Source organism: Thamnophis elegans, chromosome 12, assembly GCF_009769535.1.
Source record: "Thamnophis elegans isolate rThaEle1 chromosome 12, rThaEle1.pri, whole genome shotgun sequence".
Taxonomy (NCBI): Eukaryota; Metazoa; Chordata; class Lepidosauria; order Squamata; family Colubridae; genus Thamnophis; species Thamnophis elegans.
The window spans coordinates 44528393-44543021 of NC_045552.1; the positions used below are offsets into that span (position 1 = coordinate 44528393).

Below are 14629 nucleotides of genomic sequence, written 5' to 3' on the forward strand. Positions count from 1 at the left end.
TTTCATTGTTACCTTTCCAAATGATCCTTGACCAAGGACTTTAAGCAATTCAAATTGTGCCGGATCTGCTTTTTCACATCCTTCTTTCACATGATGGGTAATAGGAATCTCTTTGACACTTCCTTCATCCTATTGAAAGAAAGGAAGGAAGGAAGGGAGAGAGAGAGAGAGAGAGAGAGAGAGAAAGTGAGAGAGAGAGAAAGTGAGAGAAAAGAAAGAAAGAAAAATAAAAGCTGATAAGAATGAGTGCTACATTAGTTAAGGTCTCTGCACTCTGCTTGTTTATCTAGGTTTTTAAAGAAGATTATCCATAGCTGTAAAGGATATTGTTGATGTTTTATGGTTTGTAAGGAACAAAGAGGCAAAGATGGCTTACCACCTTTGAAAAGGCTGTTCAACATACATATTTGGAACAGAAGACCCGAACTGTAGTTTACAATCTGAGAAAATGTATAGTAAAGCTTTTGTTATTTTTAAGACTTGACTATTTATACATTAAAGGAACTCTTGTCATTGTAGAATCCAGTGAAAAGGCACTGAGAAGGGACTCCCTATTTTATAGACTTTTGGATACACCTGCAGAATTTTCCTTGCCTTTAGCTTTCAAGGTTTAAAAGTATAAATATTTATTTCTGCTTATAAGGCTGAGACTCTTTAAATTTTCTTGATGGTTTCACAACCCAAAAATAACATATTACAGGGAGGGGTGGGGAGGCAGGGTACAATCCAATATTATTTACCAAGGAATAATTCACCCTAATTTGACTTATTCTGTGTTCTCTGATAAATAACATTGTACGGTTAATAATGACCTTGCAAAAAAGATGTGCTCTAGAACTTCAGATCTTCTCCCATCTTGACTCAAAACTTCCCCGAAAAGAACATTGAGCCCAAAATTTCTTTGCCATCTTTTCAGCACATTAATCATTTACATCAGTGGCTTTTATTCTTTTAGAGAGTCAGAAAGTTGGAAGGGACTTTGGAAGACTTCCAGTCCAACCCACTGCTCAAGCAGGAAACCCTATACCCATGATGGCAAATCTATGGCCAGAGGTGGCATGCAGAGCCCGCTCTGCGGGCACGCGCACTGTTGCCAGCTGTTGTTCTGGTTTCTGATTCGCACATGCACCTGTTTTGGGGGGCATTTTGGGGGGCATTCTCAGGCCGTTTTTTGGGGGGGCATTTTCAGGCTGTTTTTCAGGCCAAACCCAGCCCAAAAATAACCTGAAAAACAGCAAAAAAAACAACAACAACAAAAACCCAGGCATGTAAACACCAACCAGCTGGTCTTCAGGTTTTTGGTGCTCCAGTGTGCACACACACCAGGGGTGGGTTCCTGCCAGTTCTAGCCTCTTCTATAGAAGAGGTTCCACAAATCTACAGTGCTGTTTAGAACAGGTTCCAGCTCCCTCCCCACGCCTGTCCACATATCATCAAGATGAAGAATGAGAGGAGGAATTCTGGGAATTGAAGTCCACAAGTCTTAAAGTTGTCAAGTTTGAACACTCCTGGGTTTTTTCTAAAGGGCTAGGGGTGCAAGGGTCTTGTAACTTGACAGCTTTAAGACTTGCGTGCTTCAAATGCCAGAATTTCTGAGCCAACATTTTGGTTGCTAAGCAAGAGTGTTGTTAAGTGAGTTTCACCACATTTTACAAGTTGGCCATGCCCACTCAGTCACATGGCCAGCAAGCCACTCCCACCCAGTCACATGGCTGGCAAGCCACTCCAACAAAGCAAGCCACACCTACAGAAGAGGTTCTAAAAAAAATTGAAACCCACCACTGGCTCACACACATATGCATGCATGTTCTGGCTTGGGCACTCGGTGCCGAAAAGGTTCACCATGACTGCCCTATACCATTTCAGACAAATGTTCAGATCATTTGTCCAAAGAGACAATATCTTCTTAAAAACTTCCAGTGTTGGGGCATTCACAACTTCTAGAGGCAAGTCGTTCCACTGTTTAATTGTTCTCACCGACAGGAAATTTCCCCTCAGTTCTAAGTTTCTTCTCTCCTTGATTAGTTTCCACTCATTGCTTTTTCTCCTACCCTCAGGGGCTTTGGAGAATAGCTTGACTCCCTCTTCTTTGTGGCAGCCCCTGAGTTATTGGAACACTGCAATATTTTGCACAGGTGTAAGATACTAGAAACCATCTTAGAACTAGATTTGGGTACACTGAAAAAGTACCGCTTTCCCAGAAAAAAAAGCAGCTTAAAGGTAGGAGAGAAAGAAAGAAAGAAAGAAAGAAAGAAAGAAAGAATGAAAGAAAGAAAGAAAGAAAGAAAGAAAGAAAGAAAGAAAGAAAGAAGAAATGGCATCCATCAGTCCAAGTTGAAGCGTCAATATCCAATATCTAATGATGATGGTTTTTCACTGGGTTTTTTTTTTAAATCATTTAAATGAACCGATCTTAACAGTTCATCTGTTTCTATGTTTCAAAATGATCTGGGTAACCCGGATTTGACAGTAGAACGGGTTTCTGTGGAAACTGACACAGTAGTAATTAAATAAGAACTTAAGAAAACAACGCTTTTGAATGCCACTGTCAGTGGAAATGATGTTATACTCGCTTATTACCATAATCGGAACATTTGCTGGCTGAGTCATCGTAGACCTCACACCACTGAAGGATCTGAAATGCTACAGTACTTTCAGTGAATTCTAAATACTGAGCAGTAGCCACATAATAGAGAGAGAGAGAGAGAGAGAAGAAGAAAAAGGGGGAAAAAGGATTTTGAACAGAATTTGGAATTTCAACAGCTGTTGAGTGTGGGCAGCAGCTCCACACGCAGCAGAACAGGAGAAAGAAAACATGTGTTGCACAACTGCATAATGCTCCATCAGTTTCCAGGTTCGTTAGTTCTGGCCTAACATCCTCCCTCCCCCCCCCAAAAAAAACCCTTACATTTTCACTTTCTTCTTGTTTCTAAAGCCCAGTCTCCCCCCGGAAAAAAAAACCCTCTACATTTTCACTTTCTTCTTTCTAAAGGCCAGTCTCTCCCCCCCCCCCCCCAAAAAAAAAAACCCTTACATTTTCACTTTCTTCTTCTTTCTAAAGCCCAGTCTCGCAGTTAGGAGATTGGACTGCAGAAACAAGAAGAAAGTGAACATGTAGATGTTCACAATAACAGTGAAATGTCAACGTGCACGTTATGGTGGCGTCAAACATTTGCCTGACTGGCTCAGTAGCTAAGACAATGAGCTTGTCAATCAGAAAGGTTGGCCATTCAAATCCCTAGTACAGGTCTCCTGCATGAGCAGGCGGTTGGACTAGATGACATCCAAAGTCCCTTCTAACTCTGTTACTGTTTCCTGTAAAATTGTAATATCATATGCAAGTACCCTGTTTCCCCGAAAATAAGACCCAACTGGAAAATAAGCCCAGGCATGGTTTTTTCAGGATGCTCGTAATATATATTCCTACCCCCCAAATAAGCCCCCGTTAAAATCATCAGCCAGATGAACGCAATTAATTTTGCAGTTCCCCCCCAAAATAAGACTTAACCAGAAAATAAGGCCTAGTGCATCTTTTGGAGCAAAAATTAGTATAAGACCCAGTCTTATTTTGGGGGAAGGACGGTATGAAAATTGTCGCTATGCTAGATGATGCCAACTTGTGCGCCCTTCTCTTCCTTTCTGTGGGATCTATCTTCACCTATTCATTTGATCTAACACCTGGATTCGCTTAGCTTTTCCACAAGAGTGGTTTAATTAGATGTTAAAATCTGGAACAACTGTGGCACAGCTGAGAAGATTCACCAATGTTGCCAAGATCCAACTGAAGTAATCAACTGGATTTCACAATATTTATTTACTTCCTTCTTCCTCAATTCTACTTAAAAGATCGAAACAAATTCACAGAATTGTTTAAAAAAAAGCAAATGAGTCAGAAGAAAAGTTTTCGTTTTCAGTTCTAGGTTGAAGAACTGGATTCATCTATGTTCTTCCGCTCCATATCTACCACTGTGACTGCACTTAAGCAGTGATGGACAGTACAATTTCTGTCCAATATAACTGAGCAGAAAAATGTAATGGCATGAATATATGTAATATTGTATTACTATTAATTAAAATCCCAAGATTTTTGTTTTTATGTTTACAAATCCCAACCGTTTCAATGATGCAGTAAAACCTTCTTGTTATATTCTGTTATTTTACTGTATTACTAATATAGGATTACAATAATGTAATAATACCAGCAAACAGTATTCTAAACTTATGATACTATCTCCAGAAAATTTATTTGATTGATTTCATCCAAACCAGTGAATGTCACTAATTAGCATTACGTGTTAATTAATATTATAAATATTTGTAGCCTTCAGCTTTATCTAAATCTAGCTTTAATATTGACTATTGATTACTGAGGTTGTCATTTCAACATGTTTAAATATTCCCCAAACCAACTAGAACCTTAACAACGAGTATACAACACATTCTTTAATTTGTAGGAAATGAGCTACCCTGACTTGAAATATATATTACCGCATGAAAAAGATATTATATTTTCCAGCTCCCATTGTCCCCTTGTGCGGCTAATATTGTAAAAGAATCTTGTCTAATAAGAAAAAAAATGTTATCTAACTCCTAGATTAAGCGTCTTTTCAGTTCTAATTTACATGGAAGCCTTACTATGAGTAGCAATTCCTGGAATAACACAAAACATAGAACAAATAAAGTTCCTTGGCCAACAGCTTCTCTTTAATTAGCAGCCAACGCATTTACTGCTGAGACCTACTAATATATGGTTAAGATGATAGTGCTCAAGTTATGGACAGTGTAATTTGTTGGGAATGAGTGGGAGAGTTTCTTCCAGGATAAGCATTAGAATCTGTGGAGAATTTCCACATCTCTTTTGGATTCTTCCCTCTTTTTTCCCCAGCTTTTGAAATAAATATCCTATACCCATGAAAGTAAGACCTATCCCCCCAAAAATAATGTTTTACATGTTACATCCCTATCCCTACCCCACCCCACCCCAAAAAAAGCCCTACTCAAGAGCTTGCAAAGCCAGCTGGCCACCCATTCCCTCTGGTTGCTTGTGGTGCCACATCCACCAGGTGAGGTGGGATGGTGGTGGAGCTGACCCATGTGCCCCATACCTCAGGCCCCCCACATCCAGACCATCCACGCCGCAACACCTGCCTCGCCGGCTCACTTCTGCTTGCCCATGGTCACAATGGAGCAAGAGGCTGAGCGGTGTGCTAATGGCGTGGCTGCAAGGCAAGGCAGGTATCGGAGTGTGGATGGCCTGGCTGCGCGGGCCCTGAGGTAAGCCAGAGCGGGGCGTGTACGGAAGCTCCATCCCCTCACCTCATGGCGGTGGCGCTGGCATGCTACGCGGCTTCCTGCCCTGCCTTGAGCAAGCAGAAGAAGTGGGCCTCTTTAACACAGAAAAACAATAAGACATCCCCTGAAAATAAGCCCTAGTTCTTATTTTGGGACCCAGAAGAAAGACGTGTGTGTGTATGTGTGTGTGTATTGTGAGTATGTTGTGTACACTCACAATATATATGGTGTGTGTGTGTGTGTGTGTGTGTGTAATCATATTGTATCTCCTACTATCAGGGAAATATAAAACAGAGCAATTGTCAGCAAGAATTGGCATTTCATTGTCAAAATATTTTTAAGGTGTTCATTTCCTAGGTAAGGCTTGCAAGCAAAACTATAAGCTATTGGAAGAGGAGGAATCTGATATCCCTGGGACAAAATAAAGGCAGAGCAAGCAACATTGAATTGAATTGAATTTATTGCACTTATATGCCGCCCTTTTCCCCGGAAGGGACTCAGGGCGGCTCACAATCCAAGTCAGGGAAGGGGATACAGATAAGGGATAAAAAGACAAACAAAACAATACACAATTTAAAAGCACACAACAACCATACCATTCGAGGGGGGGGGGGGGCAAAAGCTCTTTAGCCCCAGGCCTGTCGGAACAGCCAGGTTTTAAGGGCTTTGCGGAAGGCCTGGAGGGTGGTGAGGGTTCGAATCTCCATGGGGAGCTCGTTCCAGAGGGTCGGAGCAGCCACAGAGAAGGCTCTCCTCTGGGTAGTCGCCAGCCAGCATTGGCCGGCGGATGGAATTCGGAGGAGGCCTAATCTGTGGGATCTAATCGGTCTAGTGGAGGTAATTGGCATCATGTTAAACAACTACTATGGAATTAAATCACCAACATTGACCAAAAAACAAACAATTGGGTGTTTGAATTTGACGTATAAGGGAACCCCTTCCTTCTGTCCTTCCTTCAATTCTCTGAGCTGAGAACTATTTTATTTTTCTCAACTATATCTATAACTAGTCACCACGGGAATTTCTTATGTGCAATTGTAACCATGGCTAATAAGTTGATAAGGTATCTAACACAATTCCTCCCCCACAACTTTCTACAAGCCAAAAAGGAGAAATATTTCTGCAAACAAGACACTTTTGCAAAACTTCGTTTTCAATGTTGTTTTCCACCGCTGGACTCAGTAGATGGCAGCACACAGCCAGCCATAACTGATCTCACAAATTAACCAGCCCTGATTAGTATTTGATTTTGCGAGAATTAGATGGGAATTCCAAGGAAACCGGCTGGATTGGAAAATAGAAAAAAAAAAGAATCTCGGAAAAAGGTAATGGCAAACCACTTCCCTTGGGAATGTCAAGAAAATTGCATGGATATAACCACAAAGAATGAAGTTTGACTGAAGGGCATCAAAAACCTTGAAATTTGGGGAAAAAATCCAGTTGCATGTTCAGACTAAAACATTTCATTGGATACCATTTGTTCCTGTTTTAAACAAGCAGGAGCTCCGGATGCAATTCTTACAGAATTAGATTTATTTATTTATTTATTTATTTATTTATTTATTTATTTATTTATTTATTTATTTATTTTAAATGCAGACTTGCATCTTAAAAATATGTAATCATTTTAAAATCACAGCTAGGCAAACCAAAAATTTTGTATGTACTTAATCCTCAGAGTGGCCCAAAAAGTCATTTTCACTGAAGGAAAATTTCTTTTGTCTCCTCTTTACGCTGCTATCGTATAATTTTGTTTTCTTGCATTAAATCTTGCCCAATTCTTATAGACTGCCTGAACAATCCCCGCAGTTTTCTTGGCAAGTTTTTTTTCCCCCAGAAGTTTTTACCATTGCTTTTTTCCTAGGGCTGAAAAATCATGACTGGCCCAAGGTCACCCAGAGGATTAGAACTCACTGTCTCCTGGTTTATGCCTTGATGATTGCACCCTACAGGGTCCCCAGATAATATAAAATTATTTCAATTCCCATCATGAGGAGTATCCCAAATGTACTTACATTACAGAAATATGGTTCTCCTTCCTCCATAGGTTCATCCACCATTTTAATGCCATTCAGCTGCAAATATAAAAAAGTCATCATGAGTTCAAATGCATAAGCAATTGTGTTTCTTCTTTCATTCACAGTGTCAACGAAAAGAAATTGAGAAGTCTGTTGCACAACACCAAAAATGGAAGTTTGTTTTAGGTACAAACCTTAGCTAATCCAAAATAAACTATCCATTATGCTGGAAAGTTGTTACAGGTGTGGTAAAAGAGGGAGAAGAGCCGTGGTGGCACAGTGCTTAGAATGCAGCATTGCAGGCTACTTCTGCCCACTGTCAGCAGTTCGATCCCAATTGGCTCAAGGTTGACTCAACCCAGTGATGGGTTCCGGATCTCGGTGCAACCGGTATGGTGCAACGGGTCCCGGCGTCCTCCACATGAATGCGCACAGCGCGCACATGCATCCTACCCTCCAGCGATGCCTCTGTGAGGCTCCAGCTGCTCGGCGGAGCATCGCGCAGGTGCTGTACATGCCGTGTTTGTGCACGGAAGCGCTGAAGAGTTTAAAGACAGGTAAGGACGAAGGAGGGGGCCTCTGGAGCACCGTACCGGAATGGTACCCAGTGCTCCGGGCAGGCACTGGTACGCCCATACTGGGGCGTACCACCTTCAACCCACCACTGGCTCAACCTTTCATCCTTTCGAGGTCGGCAAAATGAGGACCCAGATTGTTGGGGAGGCAATACAGCATGCAGTCTTCCCTAGCTCCGTTTTCACTGGCAAAGGGCTACAGGAAGCCATCACAGCTGAAAACGGTTTTCGCTGGCAGAGGCACCATGGGCCAGTCCTTCGCTCTTTCCATGGTGGACCCAAGAGCCACATCTAAATACCCTATGGGCCATTTCCGGCCCACAGGCCTTGAGTTTGACACCCCTGGTCCAGAGGTGGTATTCAGCAGGTTCTGACAGGTTCTGGAGAACCAGTAGCGGAAAATCTGAGTAGTTCAGAGAACCGGCAAATACCTCCTCTGACTGGTCCTGCCCCACATCTATTCTCTGCCTCCTGAGTCCCAGCTGATTGGGAGGGAATGGGGATGTTACAGTAACCTTCCCCTGGAGTGGGGAGGGAATGGATATTTTACAGTATCCTTCCCCTGCCATGCCCACCAAGCCATGCCCACAGAACCGCTAGTAAAAAAAAATTGAATCCCACCACTGTCCTGGTCTATAGGATTGCATTTCCCCCTTTTCTTTTCTTTTTTCAGGAAGTAACATTAAATGCAACTGCACTTTTCAATGGAACTTGCTCTCCTATCCACTTGCTAAAGTCCCTAAGTTCATAGCAACAGAATATAACAATAGGTCACAGAGGAGATATACTAACGTAAGCAGTACATGCTTTCAAAATATACAAGGAGTATTTATGCTTAACATGCTCAGATGTTTATAAAGGAACAGAAGTACAAATCATCGCTTCCTAAACTTCTGTTCTAAGATGAGAATAACCAGAAAACGTTGATAGTGTTTCATGATAATATAAAGGTTCTACATTGAAGGGAGAAAAATGTGTTTTTATTTATATTAGCACTCACTGGATTTTATGCTTTGAAATGATTATTAGCCAATATCCTGCCTTTCAAAATGAAACCATCCTTTGGATTGTATTTGAGTGCTCAAAGAGAATGTTTAAAATGAATGAATAAGCTGGAAGGGACCTTGGAGGTCTTCTAGTCCAGCCCCTGCTCAAGCAGGAGAACCTATACCATGTCAGATAAGTGGCTGTTCAGTCTCTATCTTTAGTGATGGAGCACTCACAGTTTCTGGTGGCAAGCTGTTCCACTGGTTAGTTCCTCACTGTTAGGAAGTTTCTCCTTAATTTCAGGTTGCTTTTCTCTTTGATTACTTTCCAACCATTGTTTCTTGTCCTGCCTTCTGGTGCTTTGGAGAATAATTTGACCCCCTTCTTCTTTGTGTTAACCCTTCAAATACTGGAATACTGCTATCATGTCGCCCCTAATTCTTCTTTTCTTTAGACTAGCCAAGCCCAAATCCTGTAGCCATTCTTCATATGTTTTAGTCTCCAGGCCTTTGGTCATCTTAGTTGCTCTTCTCTGATTTTTTTTCCCAAACTCTCAACATCTTTTGAGATGTAGTATGGTGACCAAAATTGGTTGCAGTAGTCCAGATGTGGCCTTACTAGAGTTTTATAAAGCAACACTTGATCTTGATTCTATGCCTCTGTTTGTTCAACCCAGGATTGTATTAGCTATTTTGGCTGCTGCTTCACAATGCTACCTCATATTCAAGTGATCATCCAGTAAGACTCCAAGGTCCCTCTCACAGTTACTGTTTTGAGCTAGGAGGTTGAAGCAAAAGTGGAAATGCCAAATTAATCTAGTGGGTCAAAGTGGAGGCTAATTAGGCAAGAATTTTACCAAATTCTTTTTAAAAAGTCAAAGGGAAACTACATCAACTGCTACAATTCAGACAGATGGCTCATGAGATTTTCCTCTCAACCTAATTTTAAATAATTGTCCCCATTTTATGAAAAGTCACACTAAGTTAAATAATCTTTTTCGGTCTTTTTTCCCCTTACTATGAAGTTGCTAAATTTGTTCAAAGTTCCACTTTAGAAACGACGATACATTCTTGTCCTAACCTGTCGACTATGTTCATTAAAAACTGGAAAAACCCGATAAAGAACGCAAGGATAATTATTCATTTTGCGAGATGAATTATCATATAATTCAGCAACAACTCATGCTCATCTACTCTCCCATCCTACAACATGTACACATATCTGCCCACACCTATTACCACATGCTAAGAAATATCTTTCTGGATTATTAAAGCAACAAGTCATCAACTATCTACCACAAACTTCTTAATGTAGTCCACAAATTGAAACTCATCATTTTTTTTAATGTCCTGCTTTTATTATTTTTACAAATAACTCAAGGCAGAGAACATATCCTACGTACATTCTTCCTCTTATTTTCTCCATAATGACAATCCTGTGAGATGGGTTGTGCTCAGAGAGACTGACCCAACTGGCTGTTGTGGCTAAAATGGGACTAGAACTCACTGTTGCCTGGTGATTGGCCCCAAATCACCCTGCCGTCCTTCATGGCTAAAAGCAGGACTAGAACTCACTGTCTCCTCATGATTCAGGAGTCACCAAAGACAGCTTTCAGAGTTAAAGCAGGATTAGAACTCACAATCTTCCAGTTTAATGGGGGAAAAAGACTACAGGTGACATGATAGCAGTGTTCCAATATTTGAGGGGCTGCCACAAAGAAGAGGGGGGAAGGGTCAATCTATTCTCCAATGCACCAGAAGGCAGGACAAGAAGCAACGGATGGAACTAATCAAGGAGAGAAGCAATCTTAGAACTGAGGATGACTTTCCTGACAGTGAGAACAATTAACCAGTGGAAGAGCTTCCCTCCAGAAGTTGTAGGTCCTCCATTCATGGAGATTTTTAAGACAAGATTGGACAACCTTCCAAATAGATTATTCTGTAATATAGCGTCAGCCTCCATAGCATTGTTCAATAATGTGTGTCTTCTATGCAGCACTGCAAGGAAGGTGAACACCAGTGAAGAGGTGTGTGAGAATAAACTGCTAAACGATTTAAAGCAAAGCCCTCTCTAAATTAGAAAATGAATACAAAAATGAATAGATTCACTTGGAATGGAAAAAGGTAGTTCCATTAAAGGTGGGGGAGAAATTTCAAACTGAATTTCAACCGTGGGAATGGAGGGAGGTACCTTGATTTGGTAGTCACTGAAGGGAACCACTTAACACAAGACCCTAAATTCTAGTCCCCATGATAGAAGCCCCTATATGAGTCTCAATATGAGATTATGTTCACATTATACGTTAGTCAAAGCTTACAGTTAAGCGAGCATCAGCAAGACAATTACTGGACTTCTCAATCCAATATAAAAAATATGTTGACTCTAGAAAGAGTGCAGAGAAGAACAACAAAGATGATTATGAGACTGGAGGCTAAAAGACATGAACGGTTGCAGGAACTGGGTATGTCTAATTTAATGAAAAGAAGGACTAAGGGATATATGATAGCAGTGTTCCAATATCTCAGGGGATGCCACAAAGCAGAGGGAGTCAAGCTATTCTCCAAAACACCTGAGTGTAGAACAAGAAGCAATGGGTGGAAACTAATCAAGGAGAGAAGCAACTTAGAAGTAAGGAGAAATTTCTGACAGTGAGAACAATTAATCAATGGAACAACTTGCTTCCAAAAGTTGGGAATGCTCCAACATTGGATGTTTTTAAGAAGAGACTGGTCAACCATTTCTTTGAAATGGTACAGGGCTTCCTGCCTAAGCAGGGGGTTGGACTAGAAGACCTCCAAGATCCCTTCCAACACTGTTATTCTGTTCTGTTCTGGGTACTGGTTGTTTGAACTGTTTGGTGCTTTTCTTTGCCTGCGATGCTCACCCTTACTATATAAGAGATGCAAAGCTAAAGTAAAACATCGGTTGTTTTAGGTACATTCATTTGGGTACCAGTGGGTGGAAGACATTGGCAGATGATTTGATAAGCTTTAAATAACCCTTTGGTAGATGGTGCAGAGATAGTGGCATCGGAAATCAAAAAGATTCTGGATGTTTACTGCCTTCTGTCTCTCCCTCCAAACTGTTAGACCTTAATGTTATTTTAGTTTCTCTGGGTCCATCTGGCTCTTTGTCACTTCATTTTATTTGGTTGTGAAATTATTCCAACTCAATTTATCGACACTCAGCAAGGCAAGTTTGGGAACAAAGGGGCAGCTTGCAAGCTTTGAAATGTTGCAAAAGTAGAAAAGGAGGGGAACAGAGGAGAAAACAAGCAGAAAACAAGCAGAAAACAAGCCCAATCGAAAGTTTAGTGGCTCTCTTGAAATTTCTTTTAAAAAGTAAGAGGCATCATTATCTTTTTAGGAAACTCAATGGAGGTTGTTGCCAAAATGTTGTGCTTCTTAGACCAAAGGATCTCTGCAGCAGATCCCAAAGAATGAGCAGGTGTGCAAGAAAGAAATATGTAAAATATTCTTCTCTCAACCCACTAAGAAACCAGCACCTGAATTCTGATCAGAAACAAATAGGCACAGCGCAGTGTTGTTTGTTAAGCATTGCACACAATCCCTTCTACGAGTGAGAACTTTGCTCCCTTCACCACAACCCTTCCATGACGCATTGCTCCTTACATCTGCTGAAACAGTGGCCAGATCCAAATGTGGCAAGCACATGTATCTATCCCAGCCTAGATGGGGGTAACTGAAAGGATGGCGTAGCCTTACCAAAGAGGACAGGCCAAAGGACGAGAGGAACATTTCATGCATGCTGCACACACATTACTCGGCCTCAGGAAAACAAAGGACAGCACTGAGGATTTTGTGCTTCTCTCCCAGCCTCTAATTTGATATTCAGCCCTTCTTAGGTATGGTGTGCCATGGCGGACCAGATTCTTTTAACAATAAGGGCTTTGAATGGAATGAATATTGACAGAACCTCTGCATGTTCCGAATCCTTTAGACAGAAGTGCAACTAATGAAGCCATGAGCTACAGGAAGAGAAGGGGAACAAGGGGAACATCATCCTTGCAGAAATAATAACATTGCCCCCCACATTCTTTCAAAAAGTATGAAGAGATGGTTTTGCCAGCAGGCCAGAGACCCCAGGGACTACGGAGCCCACCAAGTGGTTGGTCCGATTGTTGCCATCAGGGGTATCATGATGCTTTGTCAACCATGAAAGAAAGGGAAGGGCTTTTGACTATACAGGTAGTCCTCACTTAGTGACTTCTTGTTCAGGAACCATTTGGAGTTACAACAGTGCTCAACAAGGAGACTTATGGCCTGTCCTTGAAGTTGTGGTTGTTGCAGTGTCCCCTACACTCACAGGATTATGACTGGGGCACTTGGCCAGTACACAGTTCCAATGGTCACAGCTTCCCACAGTCACATCACTGCCACTTGTGATCTTCATTGCCAGCTTCCAATAAGTCAAGTCAATGAGGAAACCCACCACCCCCTGATGTTGCGCTTAATGACTGCACAAGATTCCTTAACAACCACAACCTCAACTGTCATTGTACACGGAAGATCGCATTTAATTCCGTTGTACAAGGTGCAATGACAGTAAACTAAACTAAACCTCTAGAATGCAATCCAGAATGCAGCAACAGGGACAATTATGGGTGTACCTCGAGGGGTGTGTGTGTGTGTCAAACTCGATGTCAATGAGGGCCGCATCAGGGTTGTGTTTAACCTTGGGGAGTTGGAGTGGGTGTGGCCAGCCCTACATCACTCGTGTCAGGGGGGCTCCTGTGGTGGCCCAAGTGCTCTGCCAGCAAAAACGGACTCCTGAGCTCCGTTTTCAGCTGCGACAACCTCCTGCAACCCTCTGCCAGCAAAAACAGAGCCCTCCCGAGCTCCATTTTCGCTGGCAGAGTCACTGTGGGTCAGTCCTTCACTGTTTCCAGGGTGGCTCTACAGGCCAGATCTAAGCATACCTCTGGGCTGAATACGGCCATGGGCCTTGAGTTTGGCACGCAAGGTCTACAGTCATTGGGCAGCCTTGTAAATTTCTAAAATAAAACAGTAAAGCACATAAGGTTGGTTGGCTCTGCGACACTTTCAGGGTTTTTAAAAATGAGGGTGTTTTTTTAAACAGTGCTCGTAAACAAAGTCCATCATGTGATAGTTCTTTTCAACAAAAGCCGGATTTCTGAGCACTGTTCAATTATGAAAGAACCAATGAAATTGGTTCTGGAATAAAATCATGGATCCAAAATGCCTCCTCCCTCTACTAAGGCAAATTACCCTTCATCAAAAGTAAATCCTTTTCTCCTGCTTCAACTCAACTCGGCCTTGTAAACAGTAGCAATTTAACCAAACTCTTAATGTTTCATGACTGTTTTTTTTTTTTAAATGAACCATTCCAATATACGAGGAATGCCTTTCCTGCTATAACAAATCATCCAGAGTTATTAACTGTGACATTATCAAACAGTTCCAAAAACACAAATGCAACAAGATAAAACAAACTCGAGCGAAATTCTTGTCAGCATAAAATGAACCAGAGACCAATAGTAACATGAAAAAAGAGAATGTTTTGCAACATTAATTAAGAACATATTCCTCTGTAATACCATCACTCTAAATTTATGTACAGATGCAAACATCTGCTTTTCAGACACCCAGTAATTATATAAAATGTAGAAAAAAAATAATCTCCAGCCAAATAGTTTCAAACTTCATTTGACGTGGACAACTGTAAACATCTTCGGCATCAACATTTCATTATTTCTTTTTTAAAAAATACGTTTAC

General features: G+C 41.4%; 1 protein-coding gene across 2 annotated transcripts in view; it reads right to left on the minus strand.

Moving 5' to 3' along the window:
• The window catches only part of RPS6KA6 (ribosomal protein S6 kinase A6), a 67171-nt gene that overhangs the window by 38779 nt on the left and 13763 nt on the right, over window positions 1-14629 (minus strand). For both annotated transcript variants that reach the window (XM_032227572.1, XM_032227573.1), the window contains exons 2-3: window positions 7308-7367; window positions 13-129 (exon numbers count right to left, since the gene is read on the minus strand). In XM_032227572.1, coding sequence (XP_032083463.1) covers window positions 13-129; window positions 7308-7367 — 177 coding nt within the window. The remainder of the gene's footprint in view (window positions 1-12; window positions 130-7307; window positions 7368-14629) is intronic.